General features: G+C 41.5%; 1 protein-coding gene across 1 annotated transcript in view; it reads left to right on the top strand.

Annotated features, from left to right (window-relative positions):
• The first annotated feature begins 10,299 nt into the window (after positions 1 to 10,299).
• gpc3 (glypican 3) overlaps positions 10,300 to 26,250 on the top strand; it is a 376,009-nt gene continuing 360,058 nt past the window's right edge. The window contains exon 1 of the mRNA XM_036969955.2: positions 10,300 to 10,898. Within this exon, the coding sequence (XP_036825850.2) occupies positions 10,733 to 10,898 (166 nt within the window). The 5' untranslated portion in view covers positions 10,300 to 10,732. The remainder of the gene's footprint in view (positions 10,899 to 26,250) is intronic.

The following is a 26,250-nucleotide window of genomic DNA, read 5'->3' as shown; positions in this document are numbered from 1 at the left end:
TTTGTTTGTGTTTTTATTACAGTAAGGACAATCCAGCATACAGTATTTCCACCAATATGTAATTGAGAGGCTAGTTGGACTGAAGGCTTGCCTTACAAACAGCATTTGTGCAGTATGTTTTTGTGAGTTTGTTAAAAATGGGACAAAAGTGTGCATTCTTGTCTGTCAGTGTATGTGTTGTGCCCTCTGATGGGTTATTGAAGTGCCTGCGCAGGAATCCCGAGGCAGCATAACTACGTGTATGGCTCTCCTTCACCTTCAGCTGAGTCTTGGTCTCCTCTGTAGAGCTAGCTCATGCGCCAACCGAGAGGTGACCTCCTGCCTATGTACCTCAATAGGTGCTTTTCAAGCCTTTCGATGTCCAACGCCAAGGTCTCATTCTCCCTCCTGACTTCCTGCACTTCTTTCTACACTTTTTTCAGTTTCTCATGAAGCCTCGTCTTCTCCTCCATGACGTCTTTGGCCTGGGTTGCTTGTGCCTGAAGCTGGACAGTAAACTTATGTCCTTCTGCCTGCAGTGCGTCCACATGTAGGGTCCTCCATGCAGCCTCCTGCCTGGCCAGGCTCAGCTGCTCCTCCAGCAGGCCCTGCAGACACTTCCTCTCCTTCCCCTGCCTCTGGGCCTCTGTCACTGCTTCACTCAGCTTAGCCCTCAGCCTGCATCTGTCCTCCTTAACCTAAGAGGATAGCCCTCCGCAGGACCCCAATGTCCTGGATGTTCCAGATACACCTACTCCTCTCCACCTCTCCTTCCCAGCCTCGGTCCTCCCCTGGATCCTTTGGCCGCCTCTCCTTTCAGTTCTCTGCTGCCAATGACTGGAACGAACTGCAAAAATCACAAGCTGGAGACTCTTACCTCCCTCACTAGCTTTAAGCACCAGCTGTCAGAGCAGCTCACAGATCACTGCACCTGTACATACAGTGCCTTGCGAAAGTATTCGGCCCCCTTGAACTTTGCGACCTTTTGCCACATTTCAGGCTTCAAACATAAAGATATAAAACTGTATTTCTTTGTGAAGAATCAACAACAACTGGGACACAATTGTGAAGTGGAATGACATTTATTGGATATTTCAAACTTTTTTAACAAATCAAAAACTGAAAAATTGTGCGTGCAAAATTATTCAGCCCCTTTACTTTCAGTGCAGCAAACTCTCTCCAGGTGTTCAGTGAGGATCTCTGAATGATCCAATGTTGACCTAAATGACTAATGATGATAAATACAATCCACCTGTGTGTAATCAAGTCTCCGTATAAATGCACCTGCACTGTGATAGTCTCAGAGGTCCGTCAAAAGCGCAGAGAGCATCATGAAGAACAAGGAACACACCAGGCAGGTCCGAGATACTGTTGTGAAGTTTAAAGCCGGATTTGGATACAAAAATATTTCCCAAGCTTTAAACATCCCAAGGAGCACTGTGCAAGCGATAATATTGAAATGGAAGGAGTATCAGACCACTGCAAATCTACCAAGACCTGGCCGTCCCTCTAAACTTTCAGCTCATACAAGGAGAAGACTGATCAGAGATGCAGCCAAGAGGCCCATGATCACTCTGGATGAACTGCAGAGATCTACAGCTGAGGTGGGAGACTCTGTCCATAGGACAACAATCAGTCGTATATTGCACAAATCTGGCCTTTCTGGAAGAGTGGCAAGAAGAAAGCCATTTCTTAAAGATATCCATAAAGTGTCGTTTAAAGTTTGCCACAAGCCACCTGTGAGACACACCAAACATGTGGAAGAAGGTGCTCTGGTCAGATGAAACCAAAATTGAACTTTTTGGCAACAATGCAAAACGTTATGTTTGGCGTAAAAGCAACACAGCTGAACACACCATCCCCACTGTCAAACATGGTGGTGGCAGCATCATGGTTTGGGCCTGCTTTTCTTCAGCAGGGACAGGGAAGATGGTTAAAATTGATGGGAAGATGGATGGAGCCAAATACAGGACCATTCTGGAAGAAAACCTGATGGAGTCTGCAAAAGACCTGAGACTGGGACGGAGATTTGTCTTCCAACAAGACAATGATCCAAAACATAAAGCAAAATCTACAATGGAATGGTTCAAAAATAAACATATCCAGGTGTTAGAATGGCCAAGTCAAAGTCCAGACCTGAATCCAATCGAGAATCTGTGGAAAGAACTGAAAACTGCTGTTCACAAATGCTCTCCATCCAACCTCACTGAGCTCGAGCTGTTTTGCAAGGAGGAATGGGGAAAAAATGTGAGTCTCTCGATGTGCAAAACTGATAGAGACATACCCCAAGCGACTTACAGCTGTAATCGCAGCAAAAGGTGGCGCTACAAAGTATTAACTTAAGGGGGCTGAATAATTTTGCACGCCCAATTTTTCAGTTTTTGATTTGTTAAAAAAGTTTGAAATACCCAATAAATGTCGTTCCACTTCATGATTGTGTCCCACTTGTTGTTGATTCTTCACAAAAAAATACAGTTTTATATCTTTATGTTTGAAGCCTGAAATGTGGCAAAAGGTCGCAAAGTTCAAGGGGGCCGAATACTTTCGCAAGGCACTGTAGCTTATCTGTAAATAGTCCATACAATCTACCTCATCCCCATACTGTATTTATTTATCTTGCTCCTTTGCACCCCGGTATCTCTACTTGCACATTCATCTTCTGCACATTCTACCGTTCCAGTGTTTAATTGCTATATTGTAATTACTTTGCCACCATGGCCTATTTATTGCCTTTACCTCTCTTATCCTACCTTGTTTGCACATGCTGTATATATATTTTTCTACTGTATTATTTATTGTATGTTAGTTTATTCCATGTGTAACTGTTGTATGTGTCGAACTGCTTTGCTTCATCTTGGACAGGTCGCAGTTGGAAATGAGAACTTGTTCTCAACTAGCCTACCTGGTTAAATAACATTTTAAAAATGATTGTGGCCCTCATAATCAGAGCTCAACTCCCTTCTTCTGCAAGTCCTCCGTGATGATCTTCTGGAATGGTGTCTTGTTTCTTCGCTGCGCCTCTTTGTGTTGTACCATCTGTAGAATAGTCATGTAGATGTCCTGCCTACAGAGTCTCCTCTTAAGAGGATAATGATGATGGCTCTGTTACCTTGATGGCTCCAGCCTTCCTGGACCCACAGATATTGTTCTCCACCACCAGAGTCAACAGGGAGAAGTGAGGAGGGAACAGTGTCTCCACCTACTGACGGTCCTCTGATTCACAATCAAGTTTCTGTGACTTGTCTCCTCTCTCTTTCTCAACCATGGTCTCTAATAAGGGTTGAAAGATAAAATGTTATCATTGGTTAACTTTATATAACTTTCATGAATAAGCCATGTGTGTCTAAGACACACAATCGTTTTAAATCCTTATAAATGTGTGATACTTAAAATGTTTATAAACGAATTAAGTAGATTTAAAATAGGCCTACTACTATAACAATAGGCTGAGTAGACTACATCGTTTACAAATAGTTTATTCATGAAAAATGTAACATTGTTAATCGCAAGTTTAATAGTGACATATATTATGGTTGTATATCTTCCGTTTCTTCTTGGATTAAATAGGAATAGCCTATTGGGTACATTTATAACCGCGGCCATTTTCTACACGGTCGGATAAAAAGCCTACATGTTTATCTAAATTGACAAAGAACTAACTTAGCATACTTAGTTACTATTTTTCATTGAAACGATTAAAGGCGCTAGTACCTCATGTATTGAAAGCTAGATGATTGCGTTAGTTTATTGCTTCACTAGTGTTGTGGCTGTAGATAGCTACTAAGCAACTTCCTTGACAACATTGTAACCAAAGGATCATGCTTCAGGAAGTAAAGCTGAGGGCGGGAATTTTCGAACTGAAGCCAGAAATGCTGTATATAATGACGAGATGGTCTTCTCCCCGCCCTGACAATGGGAGTCGTCTCAAAGGCGGGGAGGCAGGCGATTTTCTTATCGGTCTGCTTATTGCTATGTTCAGATTTATGACAGGAGTGGACCCTCTCGCTCTTCGCCTCTTCTTCTCTGTAGAAGTTTCGCAGAGATCGCACCACCCACCACCGGTTTGATCAACACGGGCGGAAAAAAAAAAAAAATCTCACTGGAGAATTAACTCCAATAATATTAATCATATTTAACTTATAGCCCATCTTAAGTTTAATTTCATTTAATTGAATATCTAAAGGAAACATATTTATGCTGTTTCCTCTTTATTTTAACCGGTCTAGTGAGTTTATTCGATAATTCATGTTACATTCTTTCGAAAAAATAACTCAGTCTACTGATCTCAGTATCTTTTGATAATAAAGAATATAAGTAATTTAGCTGTATATGTTGGATTGGACTTTAATAGCCTACCTGGGTTACATTAGCAACAAAAAAAGCATTTTAGTGACTTATTTCGATCTACTCAAGGTGCTGAATGAGAGTAGAAGCACACATCTAGGGAGCTGTTCAACTTCTTTTGACACACTGGTGAATGTGAGGTATTGACTAGAGCCATACAATAGACAAGGAATGCCATGCTCCTTCATCACACGACACGTTTCAGTCGTGCTTGCTTGAACCATGGACATGCTATATATAGTGCATCAGGAAGAGCTGATTCCAAAGATGTAATGGTATGCAGGCTGTAAGTCTCCACTGAATGATTTAGTTGTGAAAGCTTTTGCAAAATTTCACGATTTCCGCATCTTCGAAATATTTCAGTGCTTGTATTTTTCATTATTGGAGTAAAGGTAGCTTTAATGTGAATTCCTTTGTGCACACATTTGTTGTTATGTTTACATATTTTACCTACTGTTTTGCTGAACTAACCTAAACGTTTAGAGAGACTATTTCAATCCCAATCCACTGATTATAATACCCTATGTATATATATATACACTGTCCATAATTCAAAATCAAATCAAACAAATCAAAATCTTAATCATACTTAGTTAGAAGAACTAAGCTGTAGTCTAATAACAGCGCAAACTACCAATTTATTGGAAATAAACAATATGAACCAATATGCAGAAACGTGCCAAAGTGATACAACTATTTCGCTAAAGATATGTTTTGTGGCTTCATTCGATTATCTCGAATATGGATATGTGGTCAACAATTTATAATTTAAACATTCAAAGTACCAATAGAGGAATAAAAGCGACAGATAGACCTACAACCGTATAGAGAGCAAACAACTTACTGAGAAGAAAACATACTTGACAAATTCGTTTTGAATGACACAACCGTTTATGTAAAAAGTTGTACCTTAAACAATTGGCTCCTAACTCAAAGATTACATACAATAACACGAGGGAATGTTGAGCGAAGTATGTTATTTGAGGCCGCTAATAATTGCGCTTCTTTAGACGGGTTTGGTGTGGAGTCGTGTGGGGGTAGGGTTTACAGGTCACACTCTTTGACCATATGATTTAATGGAGGGCAGAGCGAGTTGGACAATGAAACAAGTTTATTTAAAATTTGAGGTAAACATTTGATTTTCATTGTTTGCGTTTGAAAAGTTTCAAAAAGTCAGCAAAATGTCGGTGTATATTTAGGACATATAGGCCTACACAAGATAATGCACAGTCTGAACTCATTTCCCCACCCCCAGGCGGGGGACAAAATAGATGCTCATACAATTTCATGCATGGCAAACCTTTTTGTTGTCAGCCAGAATGGCTGAAGTTGAAAATACAACATCTGCGTGGCAAGGTACATTATACTAATAAGAACACTCGCTTATGTTGAGAATAGTTGTTGCTTCTGTTTTGAAATGCGCCACCACAATTCACAGGCTGACAAATTAGGTGTGCGTTTTACCTTCCCTTATTTACTTGGTAAATATTCATTAAATGACCCACAATCTGTATGAAAATGCATAGAAATATTGTTTTAACCACATGCTTTATCATGCAAGTTATTAGTGTAATATTTGGCTTATTCCTTATGGTGTGTATAGATATTTCATTGTCTATTTAGAAGTTCAATATTTTTTTGTCTATTTTTTTCGTTTATAAATATTTCAGAAGGCTATTTCATGCTAGTCTAAAGCTTTTTCTTTAGAATATATACAATATCTTCAAATTAAAGTAATTATACAATAACTTAAATTAAAGTAATTAATCAAGATTAACACATTCAATCTATTACAACATATATTTTCAAACATTAAGTTATTTGTAGACACAGATCACTGCGCGCAACTTTGCTTTTGGAAAGAAAACCAAAAAGGTTGTTTTTGGATCAAATTGTAGGCTACTGTTATTTAATCTGCAATTAAGGCTTGAGTTAATTATGCAATTGTGACTAATAGCGGATGTGGTTCCCATGCTGAAAGAGTTTGGTTGGGGAGTGGGGACTCGAGAAATGCACATCACATCACATGACGATACGTTCGCGCCTCTTTCGTAAAACTCTCCGACCAGTAAAGATTCAAAACAACTTAAAGGTAATATGAACAATCAAGATTATTTGTTTATTAACTAATTTAACAAATCAAAATGGCCTTTAGGCAATGTAGGGATAGTTTTATTAAATCTGTTGAATAAAAGTTTCAAACCTTTTTGCGCACGATGGTCATGCTTTTTGTGCTGGCAGACTAGTTTAGCTAACCACAAGTATAGATTGTTATATGTTCTACATGGTATATATGAGTCATTTAAAAGCTTTTTTTTAAATCGTAGAATGTAAAAAAGTATAAAGCTGGTCAGTCAAATAAACACCCTATACAGTGCGCAATAACTCGCAAGTAGCCACAACTGTAGCGGATAAAATGTTAGCCACAGGTTGCTATGGCTAATTAGATAGTATGAGCATTTATGGCCACATTCCTGCACTAACATATTAAATTATTTAACAAGCCACCTGTTGTATGATTCATTCATTTTATTGTAGAAACTAGCACATTGGTATTTCTATTTAGATTCTAAGTCAACGTTTGGAAAGGTTGTAGGCTAATGAAGCCCCTTACACAAGCAAAATGTTATGGCATCTTTAGGCTATATGGATATAACGTTACTGCTCTATACTAAGGTTAGGTAAAGGTACTAAGGAAATCAGTGAGTAAGGTAAAGGCAGGTAACGGGTATGTATCGAATTGATCCTGTATTTCCCTCTATCGCACAAATGAGTAGGCTAGCCCAGAGTGCATCACAACCAAACCAAAAAAATCCCTGTTTGAATTTATCATGGCGCCTGTCCTTGCTTCCCTCTCCATGCGTTATCCTGATTGTAAAGAGCAAATCACAGTTTTAGCTTTCTTTTGCCAAATCTTGTATTTGATTTAAATAGACAAACGACGTGTTATTAAGTTCATAATAGCCTAACTAAATAACACGTGTGTTTGAATTTTTTTTTTTTTACTATTTTGTTGCATCTTTCACCCTGTTTATGCTACGATTCTGTAAGAACATTTCAATTGTATTATGTTAAGTGTCTTCGCAATAGCCACACTTTTTGGTGATTTGTTAGATTTTTCTATTGAGACTTTTGTTCAGAAGTGGTTAATCTTTTACGCTGCTGCTACTCTCTGTTTATCATATATGCATAGTCACTTTAACTATATATTCATGTATATACTACCCCAATTAGCCCGACTAACGATGCCTGTATTTAGCCTCGCCCTCGCTACCGTATATAGCCTTGCTACTGTTATAGCTTCACTACTGTTATTTTTCACTGTCTTTTTACTGTTATTTTTATTTATTTACTTGTCTATTGTTCACCCAATACCTATTTTTTTTACTTAAAAAATTGCACTGTTGGTTAGGGCCTGTAAGGAAGCATTTCACTGTTGTATTCGGTGCACGTGACAAATAAACTTTGATTTGATGGTTCTTAAAAATATGTTCTTCTGCTTCTCTTTATAGGTGACCTTCAAATACAATGCTTCTAAAATGGAAAGTAAACTCAGAATTACGCCATCCAATCCTCATCGAAAAAAGATTGACTGTTTTCCCAACCCTAATTATTCTGGTTCTGTACAGTATACATCTGTAATCCGCCAGATGTTGTGAGCAGCAGTAGTGTGCCATTTATCCACTAATTATTCTGGTTCTCCAGCTAAGGTGCATCTAGTGTAGTTAGTGAAATAGTTTAGTATCTACTGCCCTAGTTGCTCCTTCTGGCTGGAGCACTTGTATCCCAACTCTGGACATTTGGTGACAGCAGTTTCATCTGTTTCCTGTCACTGTTAATTTCTGACCTGTGAGCTAGCATATGTCACAATTTGGAATTAAGTGTTATATTTTGAAAATGTTTTAGTATAAAAAGTAAATACCACTACCTCATTGCATGTTCTTTCATATTTCTGGTATTGTGTATTAGTCATTGCTCCTTCTGGCTGGAGCACGGTATCAGCCTTTTTTGTAGTTTGTGTCAAGTTTTGTTGGGGTATTCCAAGTTCTAGAATATTCTATGTTGTATTGTCCTGGCAGTTCCAAAGTGCTCACAGTGCAGGTAGTTTAAATGGACCTACTGCAGTATGTGCACTTCAAGTATTGCCGGTCACCCTCCCTTTGAAGCACACTACTGAGACCACGTTGAAGAGATCCATCCATGGCACTTCATGGGTTTACTGTGAGTTTTGCAGGTTTGCTTTCAGCTTCTGAAAATTTCTGCTGTGCAAATCCATGCAAAACTCTCTGTACCTGAGAGACTCAACAAACAAGAGAAGAGCTTCTGTTCCCCTGGGTCCCCTTGTATTGTTTTATATTGTTCAGAAAACTACAATATCCTCATGTTCAAGTTTAACACTTCTGCTATGTTTAAGTATGCAGCAGACAATCTGTCAACACAGCTGTTATCGCGGGCTTGGTCTCGGGGATGGCAAGCATGGGGATGTGTTATCTCTGTGTGGGTTGGAAGAATGGATTTGCTTGGCAAGCAGTTTAGCTTGTTGTTTGTCTTACTGTTTTTGGGTGGGAGAGTTCGCAATGTTAATGGTGGCCAAAATCGACCAAAAGATGCACAGTATACATCTGTAATCCGCCAGATGTTGTGAGCAGCAGCAGTGTGCCATTTATCCACTTTGTTCCTTCTCTAAATTTAAAACGATCAACTCAACTGCTGAAATAAAAAGACGTTGAAGGGTTTTTTCTGTCATTGCTTTTCCTTTACAAATGCAACATCTGTAGAAGTTTGTATCCTTTATAGGACCAGGCTGTGGAAGCTGTGGCTATAGCCAGTACCCCACTAGATGGCAGTAGGTGCATATGGGGTGCTGCTGTACACTTGAACAAGAGAAAAGCAGAAAGCAAACTACAGTAGCACTCGGGATTTGACAGAATATTACCATGGTACCTTAACACAATTACAGTGTAGGTGCACATTGTTACCTAGGACGTGTACATGTTTGTGGTATGTGTAATTACACTTTGGAAGGCCTATTGTTATATGCATAAGATTTATAAAGAAAGAAATGTGTTATGTCTAAAATCTCATATCACCCTGGAATTATTGTTTTCAGAGTTAATTTGAAATGATGTTTGCCACACATGGTTGCCAATAAAACTACCACGTCAATGGGTTTTGGGGACACTGAAAGGACTTACTTAAGAGTAATTATTCCAGCTGTTAATTGGGCTAAATCCATGTGCTGTAATCCTGCTGCCTTCAACCTTGTAGACAATTTAGGGCCGTTTTCCTGGACACAGATTAAGCAGTAATGTTTGGAAATATGTAAATGCATGCTTGAATGATTGTCATTGTTTAATGGATACAATGCATCTGGAAATTCTAATAGAACAACATGGCACTTATTCCATTTTACTATTAGTATTTATACATGCTGAAAAAAATACTAATAGTAAAATGGAATAAGTGCCATGTTGTTCTATTAGAATTTCCAGATGCATTGTATCCATTAAACAATTGCATGCATTTACATATTTCCAAACATTACTGCTTAATCTGTGTCCAGGAAAACGGCCCTAAATTGTCTACAAGGTTGAAGGATTACATCACATGGATTTAGCCCAATTAACACCTGGAATAATTACACTCTTAAGTAAGTCCTTTCAGTGTTCCCAAAACCCATTGACGTGGTAGTTTTATTGGCAACCATGTGTGGCAAACATCATTTCAAATTAACACTGGCACCCAATTCAGTCAAATTGTAAAATAATTCTTATGAAGTGCAGTCTTGCATGGAGCACCATTTCTGCTTTAACCTTATTTTATAAACCAATAAACAGTTGAGATCCTCAGATAGGAAAAAATGTTTTACGATTATCAATTGAATATACGGTATGTGAGAATTCATAGGATAAAGCGAACGTTGCCGGTTTGTGGCGCGCGCTCTTAATTAAGAGCTACAACGCGCAGTCTTGATTCAGTGCTCATCCACCCTGACCGAGCAAGTTGAGAGCAAGCAGTAAGGGGGATTTACAACTTTATCAACACCAATGTCCCGCTTTACCCGAACATTATAAATAACAACAGCAGATATACCTACGAGTTTCTAGTAGAACTTGAATGAGATTAACTCTGTGAGGAGAACACCTTACATCAGCACCCCAGAAGGACATGCAGTTTCGCGGCGTTGGTGATCTTTTTGATTGGAAGAGCGGAAGGATTCTTTATCAAATAGGGGTCAGGAGCTGCGCTGCTACCTATCCAACGCAACATTATGAGTGCGCTGTTCAGTTAGTCAGTGGTCGTTAATCTTGCTGTGGGTTAAGTACTGACTTGGCACTCGACATTTTATGCAAGGAACTGCAGTGACGGACTAAGTTTACAAATCTGCTACATTTTGTGCCGGTGAGCCATGGACGGTTTTCCGCTGTCTGGCGTGCTCTTTCTCTGCGCCCTGTGCCTGCCGTCCACCCTACCGGGCGGACAGGTACCAGTGACTCCCAGCTGCCACGAGGTGCGCGCGTCATTTCAGTCTCTGCACCCCGGGTCGAAATGGGCAATGGAGACTCCAGTTTCAGGTAACTATAGCAAACCTCTTTTTGGTACCCGGCTCATTACATTATGTTTTACGTATGTTGATTCGATTATGTGAAACAGTTTAATGCCTCAGTAGGCATATCTGAAGGTGCTAGATTTGAAATGAATTCTATCCGTTTTAGTTTGCAATTTCATGTTAGCAAATTCCATTGTGAACTCTTATCTACAGGTGTACTGTGCCTCTTGGGGAGGACCGGACTACAGCTATTGTTTATATGTGAATTTCACACTATGTAGAAACGGAGTATAATACTTGTATGTCAATCCCAATACAGGTCATGTCATCATCAACAATAAACTGCACTAGAGTTAAAAACGACCACCGATTTCTCAATGCTGGCTGGCTATGCTTCCCCCTTATACGAACGGGAGTTAGCATTTAGCGGTCACTTCTAAGCCTGAAAAGGGACTACTAAATGCTATGCAGCTAAAACAGTCAAATATATTCAAATCGGACGTTAGTAGCCACACAGTGGGCCCTTTTACAATGCATAAATCCTGATTGATTGTTACGAATATTCACTTTGTTTAATCAGATTTGTTGAATGTGCACCAGTCTATCCCACGGTCTGCGTTCCATTAACCTCTTTACCTATTAATTCGCCTACTAGAGTTATGTCATAAACCCTCAAAGTTCCAGAATGGGGTGAAAAAGGCAGTCATTGGTCAGGGAGAAATACAAACCAGTCTAATTGGAATGAATGGCAGTAGAGACATATTCCTGATTTTACTCATGCAGGAAAATAAAAGTAAAGCATGTGATATATCAGAAGTTGTGTAATATATATATATATTTTTTTAAAGTTGAACGTTTATTTAACATGGCAAGTCAGTTAAGAACAAATTATTATTTACAATGACAACCTACTGTTCACCGGTAGACCAACTGCCTTGTTCAGGGGTAGAACGACAGACTTTTACCTTGTCAGCTCCGGGATTTGAGCCAGAAACCTTTCGGGTAGTGGCCTAATGCTCTAACCACTAGCCTACCTGCCGCTACCTGCTCCCTGACTAGGCTACCTACTCTCGGACAATATAATTATTGTCAACATAAAATATTGTCATATCATTATAAATACCGTTTATAGTGGATTTATACACATTTTCTATATAAATAGCCTCTAAAATATATGTAAACAGATCATAAATGTCTCCCTTTTTGGTTTATTGTAAAGCTGTGAGTGCTATTATTTGATACATATTGTTGCATTTACAACTTGTCTAAGTCATATCATCAACGGATTTCAGTCAGAGCATGGCTGTGGATTGACTGCATTGTTTGAATGGAATGTTGGCATATTGGTAGTCTGAGTACCTGTCTTTTTAGCTAACGTTCCACTCCTTGCCAATCCTTGTCATTGCCAAAGGCTCTTTGGCACATGACATGGAGTAGATTAGCTAAAGAGACTGGTACCCAGGCTAGCATATTGGCAGTTAATTTGAAATGTTTATGGAATCATTCCTCTTAAACATTCTGGCTAACAAACATACAGTGCAGATAAATTATTCAAATTCCTTATTTTACACAATATCTTATCATAGCACTGGAAAACCATGGTTGACCAACTCCCTGACCAAGATGGCTGACCTTGATCACATCATAAGAAGATTCATTTCCATATGAATCTTTCCATATGAATCTTTACATTTAAATGTAGGCTGTAACTCAGGCTCCTCAACAGAAACTCAGATAATGCTGTTCATTCAACACAGAAACAAAGCAATGGTAAAACAGGGCAGTACTGCTCTGTTGAAGGATGACTGATCTAACATGAATCACCTGTAGGCCTTGCATATCCATCACGCCTAGTTTGAGCACACCACATCCCCCTGCTGAGAAAGAAGAGGAGGGGAGCTGATTGACAGAACTGACAGAGGAGATCATCTCCTAGATGCTCCATAGAGTGCCACTCCTCAGTGTTCCAGGGGATGGCATAAATATGAGCCAGACTGTCATGGCCCTCAGAACATAACATCTCCTGAAAAGCTGCCTAATGATGCCAAAAGAGGACTCTATAGGGCTCTGGTCAAAAGTAGTGTGCCATTTAGGATGGAGTCTTCCACTCTTCTTTCTCCCCATTACAAGCCCTTTTCAACAATACAAAAGCACGTAGAGTTGACTCTTACAGCTAGCTACAGTATCACATGCATAAGCCCACACACTTTTCTACTTCAGCCCTCTGGCTCACATTCTCCAACTTTCTCAGCATCCCTCAACCATGTTTGAACCATTTATTTGTGCCAGTGTAGGGCTTTGGTGGAAACATAGGAGCTTTATCTGTTGCCTCTAACTAACCATCCAATTAAAATAATATAGTCAGACAATGCCTTGAGCCAGCAATTTAATCCAACCTTTGTTATAGCCACTAAGACCTTGAACATGTATCTCAAATTAGAAAACCTTTTCCATGGTTACACAGGTTTTGAGCTGTTATGCGCTCAAAGCATGTATGGATTAGACAACCCAAATAGAACCGTATTCATTATAGTGCACGTATTATAGTGCATTAGCTTTAACCAGAGCCTTATGGTCTATCTGGAAGTATTGTACTATGTGGAATAGGGTGCCCCGCATAGGTCCACAAGGGAAAGTTACGTTTTCAACTAAAATCCTGGAAAGCGGGGTGCAGAAGTGATCTTTCCCCATCAAAAGCAGTTCAGCCAAGCCCGAATTCAAGCAATAACGAAACACATCATTTTCTGTATTATAACTGGATTATAGCTCCTGTCCAAATGTTGTGAATGATATTCACTATATTCATGTCATAGTCACTAGTCAACTGCATTACACTCCAAAGTTACTTCAACTTCAACCAGTGAATGCTTGTGATTGCTAGCTATATGATCTATTCTACCAGTCTGCCATAATGAGTATTAGCATGCTAATAGCACATCCAGTACATTAAAATGTATATTTCTAAGGCGTATGCAGTAGGTTGATAATGATATCACCACAGTATGTTGTATCGGACATTTCAAACAACATTGCCAGCTAATGAGTAAACAGTCATGGTATTTAATTTAAGAAAATGAACAAGATTTAACAACGCAACCTTGGGGCTAATTTGAATGGGCACTAATGGCATATTTTGAGGGAATTTTACATCCGTGCCCAAGTATGACCCACGTGACTGCAAGGAAAGTCACTCTGTGATAAAGTTATGGCACCATATACATTATAGAATTTAATCTCTGAATTTAATCTCTGAATGTTTAACCATGGTCAGTGAGTGAAATGGTCCCAATCGTTCTCACGTCAATGAAATAAATGCTAAGACAAAACTGTCTAACATCAAATTCTTTAGTATCAAGTAGTACCAGCAGATATTAAGGTACAATATGCTGTTATAGGGGGGGAAGAAGGATATATTTTTTTTTACTGATTTACAGTGATAAGAGTGTAACTAAAGTGAGACAAGCCTGAGGCAGGACAGAATCCCCCATGGCCCTCTAGCTGCAGTAGAGTGGATTGTGACTGTGTGTTGGACTGTGTAGCTGATTGGTGCATGGTCACACTGCACTGACGGAGCCTGTTGCTCCCTGGCATTCCAAATGATTCAGTATGTAAATTGATGCCTCTCTCGTGTCTGAATCTCAACCACAATGTTTTAGTGTCATGTCAGAGTGGCGAAGTGCTCTTCAGGTTAATTGTTTTCACTCCTAGTCAGAGAATCACATTCCCACTGGAATTAGAGCAGTGTAGCAGCAAACAAAAACATGCACTGTGAAGGTGTAAAGAGGGCATAACAAATCGGCTTGCTCTCCTGAATGCATTCTCCTTGCTATTAGTAACAATGTCTTGGGAGACAAATTAGATGAGATGGAAGGGTTTGTAAGGTTCAAGGACAATCTCTTAGCAACTTCTAAAACAACTAGAGGCATTTAATTGGAGAGTGTCGGCCACTTTGCCCCCGCTGTGTCTCTGCTTACTTGGCCCCTGGAGATGAGATGTACAGTAAATTAATGTGGACAGGCTTAATGTCAATTGGAAATGGGAAAGGTTGGACAGGCTTGATATCAATTGGAAATGTGAATGGTTGGACAGGCTTAATGTTAGTTGGAAATGTAAAGGGTTGGACATGCTTAAGGTCAGTTGGAAATGGGAAGGGTTGGACAGGCTTAATGTCAATTGGAAATGGGAAGGGTTGGACAGGCTTAATGTTAATTATTGGAAACAGGAAGGGTTGGTTGTGGGCCTGGATTACAGGTATCACCCATTTGGACCCGATTGTGCCATATAAAGTGCAGTGCCTTGGACCAGAGCTCTATGTTTACTATGTAGGGAATAGCATACGGTTGCCATTTAGGTAGCAGAGTACTCCATGGGGGACATTTGATTTACACAGCTGTTTATTTTCTGGTTATTTACTGCACAGCGTTTTGATCTATTATTTAGATTTCATTGTCCTCCGTCTTGGTATTCACCATACACCAGACTAATACATGACACCAGACCATGATCCAGGGGTTAAATACATGACGCCAGACCATGATCCAGGGGTTAAATACAGTACATGACGCCAGACCATGATCCAGGGGTTAAATACATGACGCCAGACCATGATCCAGGGGTTAAATACAGTACATGACACCAGACCATGATCCAGGGGTTAAATACATGACGCCAGACCATGATCCAGGGGTTAAATACAGTACATGACACCAGACCATGATCCAGGGGTTAAATACATGACGCCAGACCATGATCCAGGGGTTAAATACAGTACATGACGCCAGACCATGATCCAGGGTTAAATACAGTACATGACACCAGACCATGATCCAGGGGTTAAATACATGACGCCAGACCATGATCCAGGGGTTAAATACAGTACATGACGCCAGACCATGATCCAGGGTTAAATACAGTACATGACACCAGACCATGATCCAGGGGTTAAATACAGTACATGACGCCAGACCATGATCCAGGGGTTAAATACAGTACATGACGCCAGACCATGATCCAGGGGTTAAATACATGACGCCAGACCATGATCCAGGGTTAAATACAGTACATGACGCCAGACCATGATCCAGGGGTTAAATACATGACACCAGACCATGATCCAGGGGTTAAATACATGACACCAGACCATGATCCAGGGGTTAAATACAGTACATGACGCCAGACCATGATCCAGGGGTTAAATACAGTACATGACGCCAGACCATGATCCAGGGGTTAAATACAGTACATGACGCCAGACCATGATCCAGGGGTTAAATACAGTACATGACACCAGACCATGATCCAGGGGTTAAATACAGTACATGACACCAGACCATGATCCAGGGGTTAAATACATGACACCTGACCATGATCCAGGGGTTAAATACATGACGCCAGACCATGATCCAGGGGTTAAATACAGTACATGATGCCAGACCATGATCCAGGGGTTAAATACAGTACATGACGCCAGACCATGATCCAGGGGTTAAATACAGTACATGACACCAGACCATGATCCAGGGGTTAAATACAGTACATGACGCCAGACCATGATCCAGGGGTTAAATACAGTACATGACGCCAGACCATGATCCAGGGGTTAAATACAGTACATGACACCAGACCATGATCCAGGGGTTAAATACAGTACATGACACCAGACCATGATCCAGGGGTTAAATACATGACACCTGACCATGATCCAGGGGTTAAATACATGACGCCAGACCATGATCCAGGGGTTAAATACAGTACATGACGCCAGACCATGATCCAGGGGTTAAATACAGTACATGACGCCAGACCATGATCCAGGGGTTAAATACAGTACATGACACCAGACCATGATCCAGGGGTTAAATACAGTCCATGACACCAGACCATGATCCAGGGGTTAAATACATGACACCAGACCATGATCCAGGGGTTAAATACAGTACATGACGCCAGACCATGATCCAGGGGTTAAATACATGACACCTGACCATGATCCAGGGGTTAAATACAGTACATGACACCAGACCATGATCCAGGGGTTAAATACATGACACCAGACCATAATCCAGGGGTTAAATACATGACACCAGACCATGATCCAGGGGTTAAATACAGTACATGACACCAGACCATGATCCAGGGGTTAAATACATGACACCTGACCATGATCCAGGGGTTAAATACAGTACATGACACCAGACCATGATCCAGGGGTTAAATACAGTACATGACACCAGACCATGATCCAGGCGTTAAATACATGACGCCAGACCATGATCCAGGGGTTAAATACATGACACTGATGCTCGTTGGATGTGGCAGGGCTTGCAAACAATTACAAAAGGAAGCACAGCCGGGAGCTTCCGAATGACACAAGCTTAACTAGTTCTATTCTCACTTCGAGGCAAATAACACTGAAACATGCATGAGAGCACCAGGTGTTCGGGGGAAGACTGTGTGATCATGCTCTCTGCAGCCGATGTGAGTAAGACCTTTAAACAGGTCAACATTCACAAGGCCGTAGGGCCAGACGGATTACCAGGACGTGTACTGCGAGCATGCGCTGACCAACTGGCAAGTGTCTTCACTGACATTTTCAACCTTTCCTTGTCCGAGTCTGTAATACCAACATGTTTTAAGCAGACCACCATAGTGCCTGTGCCCAAGAACACTAAGGTAACCTGACTAAATGACTACCGACCCGTAGCACTCATGTCTGTAGCCATGAAGTGCTTTGAAAGGCTGGTCATGGCTCACATCAACATCATTATCCCAGAAACCGTAGACCCATTCCAGTTTGCATACTACCCCAACAGATCCACAGATGAAGCAATCTCTATTGCACTCCACACTGCTCTTTCCCAGCTGGACAAAAGGAACACCTATGTGAGAATGCTATTCATTGACTACAGCTCGGCGTTCAACACCATAGTGCCCTCAAAGCTCATCAATAAGCTCATGACCCTGGGACTAAACACCTCCCTCTGCAACTGGATCATGGACTTCCTGACGGGCCACCCCCAGGTAGTAAGGGTTGGTAACAACACATCTGCCACGCTGATCCTCAACACAGAGGCCCCTCAGGGGTGCGTGCTCAGTCCCCTCCTGTACTGACCTGTTCACTCATGACTACATGGCCAGGCACGACTCCAACACCATCATTAAGTTTGCAGATGACACAACAGTGGTAGGCCTGATCACCAACAACAACGAGACCGCCTATAGGGCGTACCGGAGCGCCTAGTCAGAGACCTGGCCATGTGGCGCCAGGACAACAACCTCTCCCTTAACGTGATCAAGACAATGGAGATGATTGTGGACTACAGGAAAAAGAGGACAGAGCATTCCCCCATTCTCATCGATGGGGCTGCAGTGGAGCAGGTTGAGAGCTTCAAGTTCCTTGGTGTCCACATCACCAACAAACTAACATGGTCCAAGAACACCAAGACAGTGGTGAAGAGGGCATGACAAAACCTATTTCCCCTCAGGAGACTGAAAAGGTTTTGGCATGGGTCCTCAGATCCTCAAAAGGTTTTACAGCTGCACCATCGAGAGCATCCATACTGGTTGCATGACTGCCCACTATTGCAAGGCACTACAGAGGGTAGTGCGAACGGCCCAGTACATCACTGGGGCCAAGATTCCTGCCATCCGGTACCTCTACACCACTTGGTGTCAGAGGAAGGCCCTAAAAATTGTCAAAGACTCTAGCCACCCTAGTCATAGACTGTTCTCTGCTACAGCATGGCAAGCAGTACCGGAGTGCCTAGTCTAGGTCCAAGAGGCTTCTAAACAGCTTCTACCCCCAAGCCATAAGACTCCTTAACATCTAATCAAATGGCTACCAAGACTATTTGCATTAAGCCAGAAAGCCTGCTCCAGCTAAGAGGTCATGTATTATATGAAGAGCACTGTAGGATAGCTTTATTGATACATTTGATGGAGGACCTGAGTGCTGAGGATGGGAAGTGGTAATCTAATTTGGGGCTGAGGGTGTGTGTGGGCAAGGGAGGGGGGGGGGGATGGGCCTCAGAAGTATGTCTGGGGCTGCATTACAAATCGCACCCTATTCCCTATATAGTGCACTACTTTTGACCAGAGCTCTGTGGGCCAGAGCCTAGATGGGCCCTGGTGAAAAGTAGTGTACTATATTTGCCATTTGGGACGCAGCATGGAGGTGTATCTGGAGGAGGAGGTGGCTGATGCAGAAATGTCCGTCCGCCCGCAGCGGGAAGAGGGAGCTGAACTCTAATACCGCTGCATGTGGTGCCAGGGGACCTAAGAACAAAAAGAGAGAATTTTTTCCCCACACACATTTATTTAAAATCACGGCAGATACCCAACAGTACTGAACAGAAGCAGAGAAAGTACAGAGCTCTCCTCTCCTTGAAAGCCTGGTTGGGGGGGCTTGAGTCAGAAAGCCTAAATGAAGGCTGGTTGTGAAAGCTTAATACTAACATGGTACGAAGGGCACCTCTGTATAATTAACCCACCTCTGCCTTTTATTAACTCCCATGGGGAAATGTAGTTTGTGCTTCTGTGTACAATTAAACTTATCAAGCATACAAAGACAAGACTAATACAGACAATAAATACTATAAGAACGGATGCAAATGTATATTATACACATTACAGACTGTTCTGTCAAAGCTGGCTGGAGTGTTGGTGGACATATTCAATCTCTCCCTATCCCAGTCTGTTGTCCCCACTTGCTTCAAGATGTCCACCATTATTCCTGTACCCAAAAAAGCAAAGGTAACTGAACTAAATTACTATCGGACCGTAGCTCTCACTTCATGAAGTGCTTTGAGTGGCTAGTTAAGAGTTATATCACCTCCACTTTACCCGACACCCTAGACCCACTACAATTTGCATACCGCCCCAACGGCACACATTGCCCTTTCCCATTCTCCCAAGAAGAATACATACAGTGCCTACAGAAAGTATTCACTCCGCTAGACTTTTTCCACACTTTGTTGTTACAGCCAGAATTAAAAATGTATTCAATTGAGATGATGTGCCACTGCCCTACACACAATACCCAATAATGTCAAAGTGGAATTATGTTTTTTGAAACTTTTACAAATTATTTAAAAATGAAAACGCTGAAATGTCTTGAGTCAATAAGTATTCAACCCCTTTGTTATGACAAGCCTAAATCAATTCAGGAGTCACACAATAAGTTGCATGGGCTCACTCTTTGTGGAATAATAGTGCTAATCATGAATCAAATTCATTAAAAATGAAAAGCTATAATTTCTAGAGTCAATAAGTATTCAACCCCTTTGTTATAGCACGCTGAAATAAGTTCAGTAGTAAACATTTGCTTAACAAGTCACATAATAAGTTGAATGGACTCGGTGTCCAACATAATTTTTGAATAACTACCTCATCTCTGTATCACACTCATACAATTATCTTTAACGTCCCTCAGTCGAGCAGTGGATTTCAAACACAGATTATACCACAAAGACCAGGGAGGTTTTCTAATGCCTCGCAAAGGAGGGCACCTATTGGTGGATGGGTATAATATAAAAAAGCAGACAGAATAGAGCTAAGCAAAGGCAAAATCCTAGAGGAAAACCTGATTCAGTCTGCTTTTCAACAGACACTGGGAGACCAATTCATCTTTCAGCAGGACAATAACCTAAAACACAACACTGGAGTTTCATACCAAGACAACATTGAATGTTCCTGAGTGGAATAGTTACAGCTTTGACTTAAATTGTCTTGAAAACTCTATGGTAAGACTTGAAAATGGCTGTCTAACAATGATCAACAACCAACTTGACAGAGCTTAAAGAATGATGTGCAAATATTGTACAAGCCAGGTGTGGAAAGTTCTTAGAGACGTACCCAGAAAAACTCACAGCTGTAATCACTGCCAAAGATGCTTCTACAATGTATTGACTTAGGGGTGTGAATACGTTTGTAAGTTAGATATTTCTGTATTTAATTTTCAATACATTTGCAAATATGTTTTCACTTTGTCATTATTGGGTGTTGTGTGTAGATGGGTGGGAAAAAATCTATTTAATCAATTTTGAATTCAGGCTGTAACAACAAAATGTGGAATAAGTCAAGAGGTATGAATTATTTTGAATGCACTGTATGTAAGAATGCTGTTCATGGACTACAGCTCAGCCTTCAACACCATAGAGCTTTCCAAGCCCATCACTAAGCTCAGGGCCCTGGGACTGAACTGCACCCTGTGCAACTGGGTCCTGGACTTCCTGGCGGGCCGACCCCAGATGGTGAAGGTAGGCAACAACAGCTCTGCTACGCTGATCCTCAACACAGAGGCTCCACAAGGGTGCGTGCTCAGCCCCCTCCTGTACTCCTTGTTCACCCATGACTGCGTGGCCACGCACGTCTCCAAGTCAACGTCAACAAAATGAAGGAGCTGATAGTGAACTTCAGGAGACATCAGAGGGAGCATGCCTCCTGATACAGCAACTGCACCGTCCACAACTGCACAGGGCTCTCCAGGGGGTGGTGCGATCAGCCCAACGCATCACCAGAGGCACACTATCAAAATGAAAAGAGCCTAGTTTTCTTAAAGAGCAACTGAACCAAAAAACAAACAATTTCTGGTTGAAAACTGCCTATTTGGCATTGGTAGTAGTCATAAACATAAATTCTAGTCCCGAAATGTAATAAAAAGTGTAAGTAGGATAACTTTAGTCATAAAGTCAGTATTTTACAAAATGTGAATGTCGCAGATTTAAGGAATTCATGACATCTCCGATTTACAAGGATATTTGAGGGTTGGGCTTGGATAGCTGGCACCACCCATCTAAATGATAGGAGCATATGATAAGGGTGAGCAGGAAAAACAGGTGCATGCTATCCAATCATAGCGACAGAATCAACCTACAGCCCGCCAATTTCTTTACAGACAGCAGAACTACCCAATTGAGTCATTAGCACGCAGCGCCTCGAAACTTGTTTGATTGACATGAGACATACAATACATCGTTGCCAATGTTATGCTGAAAGAACGAGACCTGTTCTTAATAAACCGTTTAGGTCTTTTCCAACTCAAACATCCTCACATTAGTGACCTAACATTAGCAATACACAACTGTCATTCCCTTAGCCAGTCATAGACAATACTGTACGGTGGCTGTGAGGGATAACTCGGTATTCATGGCTTCAGTGGCATTTCTTAATGAGGAGGAGTTCAGCCCCCCCTTAAAAAGTTGAGCCTCTGCTGGCCTTTCTTATACAGTTTAAGTCGGAAATGTACATACACCTTAGCCAAATACATTTAAACTCAGTTTTTCACAAGACATTTCCTGTCTTAGGTCGGTTAGGATCAACACTTTATTTTAAGAATGTGAAATGTCAGAATAATAGCAGAGAGAATGATTTATTTCAGCTTTTATTTCTTTCATCACATTCCCAGTGGGTCAGAAGTTTACATACACTCAATTAGTATTTGGTAGCATTGCCTTTAAATTGTTTAACTTGGGTCAAACGTTTTGGGTTGCCTTCCACAAGCTTCCCACAATAAGTTGGGTGAATTTTGGCCCATTCCTCCTGACAGAGCTGGTGTAACTGAGTCAGGTCTGCCCACAAATCTTCTATAGGATTGAGGTCAGGGCTTTGTGATTGAAAAATTACTTGTGTCATGCACAAAGTAGATGTCCTAACCGACTTGCCAAAACTGTAGTTTGTTAACAATAAATTTGTGGAGTGGTTGAAAAACGAGTTTTAATGACTATAACCTAAGTGTATGTAAACTTCCGAATTCAACTGTAGATCTGCTTTGTGCACTTTCCCCAACATAGATTCTCTGAGGAGGGCCGAGCACGCCTCCATCCAAATTCACAGGGCTGTATTGGAGCGGGTTGAGTGCTTCAAGTTCCTCTGTGTCCACATCACTAATGAATTAACATGGTCCACACACACTAACTCCCCCCCCCCAGGAGGATGAAAAGATTTGGCATGGGCCCTCAGATCCTCAAAAAGTTATAAAACTGCACCATTGAGAGCATCTTGACTGTCTGCATCACCACTTGGTATGGCAACTGCTTGGCATCCGACCCCAAGGCGATACAGAGGTTAGTGCGTAGGGCCCAGTACATCACCAGGCGTTGTCCAAAAAAGTCATAGACCTGCCACGTCTCAATTGTCTGAACTTTGACTAGGCAGTTCCAGAACTTCAAATGTGTTACTTTTTAGCCATTTTCATGTAGACTTGATTGTGTGTTTTGGATCATTGTCTTGCTGCAAGCTCACAGATGGATGGCCTGACATTCTCCTGTAGACTTCTCTGATACAGAGCAGAATTCATGGTTTCCAGGTCCTGAGGCAGGAAAGCATTCCCTAACCATCACATTTTCTTACTGTGGAATGCAGTGTTTGGTTTTCGCCAGGCATAATGGGACCTATGTCATCCAGAAAGTTGACTCATGTTTACCAAAAAGCACCTGGAAACACCTAAATGTTTTATGGACAGATGATTCATAAGTATAACTGTTTTACTGATATGTGGTTGTCCCACCTAGATATCTTAAGATCATTGCGCTAACTGTAAGTCTCTGAAGATAAGAGCGTCTGCTAAATTACTAAAATGTAAATGTAAATTCCTTGGTTTGGGTTGCAAATGGTCTTCGTTTTATTTTATTTATGCATAATGTGTTAGTGGCTGGTTGTGCCCTGGAGACAGCTGATGGGATTCCCACAGCTTCCTCTCAGTCTCAACACGAGTAGTTGATATACTCTGAACAAAAATATAAACGCAACATGTAAAGTGTTGGTCCCATGAAATGAAAGATCCCAGAAATGTTACATTAGTACAAAAAGCATATTTCTGTTTACATCGCTGTCATTGAGCATTTCTCCTTTACCAAGATTATCGATCCACCTGACAGGTGTGACATATCAAGAAGATGATTGAACAGCATTATCATTACACAAGTGTACAATAAAAGGCCACTCTAAAATGTGCCGTTTTGTCACACAACACAATGCCACAGATGTCTGCGTGGGCGTGCAATTGGCATGCCCCCGGAATATACAGTGCCTTGCGAAAGTATTCGGCCCCCTTGAACTTTGCGACCTTTTGCCACATTTCAGGCTTCAAACATAAAGATATAAAACTGTATTTTTTTGTGAAGAATCAACAACAAGTGGGACACAATCATGAAGTGGAACGACATTTATTGGATATTTCAAACTTTTTTAACAAATCAAAAACTGAAAAATTGGGCGTGCAAAATTATTCAGCCCCTTTACTTTCAGTGCAGCAAACTCTCTCCAGAAGTTCAGTGAGGATCTCTGAATGATCCAATGTTGACCTAAATTACTAATGATGATAAATACAATCCACCTGTGTGTAATCAAGTCTCCGTATAAATGCACCTGCACTGTGATAGTCTCAGAGGTCCGTTAAAAGCGCAGAGAGCATCATGAAGAACAAGGAACACACCAGGCAGGTCCGAGATACTGTTGTGAAGAAGTTTAAAGCCGGATTTGGATACAAAAAGATTTCCCAAGCTTTAAACATCCCAAGGAGCACTGTGCAAGCGGTAATATTGAAATGGAAGGAGTATCAGACCACTGCAAATCTACCAAGACCTGGCCGTCCCTCTAAACTTTCAGCTCATACAAGGAGAAGACTGATCAGAGATGCAGCCAAGAGGCCCATGATCACTCTGGATGAACTGCAGAGATCTACAGCTGAGGTGGGAGACTCTGTCCATAGGACAACAATCAAGTATATTGCACAAATCTGGCCTTTATGGAAGAGTGGCAAGAAGAAAGCCATTTCTTAAAGATATCCATAAAAAGTGTCGTTTAAAGTTTGCCACAGGCCACCTGGGAGACACACCAAACATGTGGAAGAAGGTTCTCTGGTCAGATGAAACCAAAATTGAACTTTTTGCCAACAATGCAAAACGTTATGTTTGGCGTAAAAGCACCACAGCTCATCACCCTGAACACACCATCCCCACTGTCAAACATGGTGGTGGCAGCATCATGGTTTGGGCCTGCTTGTCTTCAGCAGGGACAGGGAAGATGGTTAAAATTGATGGGAAGATGGATGGAGCCAAATACAGGACCATTCTGGAAGAAAACCTGATGGAGTCTGCAAAAGACCTGAGACTGGGACGGAGATTTGTCTTCCAACAAGACAATGATCTAAAACATAAAGCAAAATCTACAATGGTTTAAAAATAAACATGTCCAGGTGTTAGAATGGCCAAGTCAAAGTCCAGACCTGAATCCAATCGAGAATCTGTGGAAAGAACTGAAAACTGCTGTTCACAAATGCTCTCCATCCAACCTCACTGAGCTCGAGCTGTTTTGCAAGGAGGAATGGGAAAAAATGTCAGTCTCTCGATGTGCAAAACTGATAGAGACATACCCCAAGTGACTTACAGCTGTAATCGCAGCAAAAGGTGGCGCTACAAAGTATTAACTTAAGGGGGCTGAATAATTTTGCACGCCCAATTTTTCAGTTTTTGATTTGTTAAAAAAGTTTGAAATATCCAATAAATGTCGTTCCACTTCATGATTGTGTCCCACTTGTTGTTGATTCTTCACAAAAAAAATAAAGTTTTATATCTTTATGTTTGAAGCCTGTAATGTGGCAAAAGGTCGCAAAGTTCAAGGGGGCCGAATACTTTCGCAAGGCACTGTAACACATGACTGCAGGAATATCCACCAGAGCTGTTGCCAGATAATTGTAATTTCTCTACCATAAGCCGCCTCCAACATCGTTTTATAGAATTTGGTAGTATGTCCAACAGGCATCACAACCGCAGACCATGTGTAATCATGTCAGCCCTCCCGAGTGGTGCAGTGGTCTAAGGCACTGCATCGCAGTGCTTGAGGCGTCACTACAGACCCGGGCGCATGCACACTGACACGGTCGCCAGTTGTACTGTGTTTCCTCCAACACGTTGGTGCGGCTGGCTTCCGGGTTAAGCAAGCAGTGTGTCAAGAAGCAGTGCGGCTTGGCAGGATCGTGTTTCGGAGGACTCTTGTCTCTCGTCTTTCGCCTCCCCCGAGTTCGTACTGGAGTGCAGCAATGGGACAAGTCTGTAACTACCAATTGGATATCATGAAATTGGGGAGAAATAAAAGAACATAGAAATTAATTTTAAAAACACACCAGCCCAGGACCTCCACATCCGGCTTCTTCACCTGCAGGATCGTCTGAGACCAGCCACCAGGACAGCTGATAAAACTGTGGATTTGCACAACCGAAGAATTTCTGCACAAACTGTCTGAAAGCGCCCCAGGGAAGCTCATCTGTGTGCTCGTTGTCCTCACCAGGGCCTTGACCTGACTGCAGTTCAACGTCCTAACCGACTTCAGGGGGCAAATGCTCACCTTTAATGGCCACTGGCATGCTGGGGAAGTGTGCT

This window comes from Oncorhynchus mykiss, chromosome 25 (assembly GCF_057628025.1).
Source record: "Oncorhynchus mykiss isolate SJ-2025 chromosome 25, ASM5762802v1, whole genome shotgun sequence".
NCBI lineage: Eukaryota > Metazoa > Chordata > Actinopteri > Salmoniformes > Salmonidae > Oncorhynchus > Oncorhynchus mykiss.
Note: the sequence above shows the minus strand (reverse complement) of the source record. Positions and strands in the feature narration are given on the sequence as shown.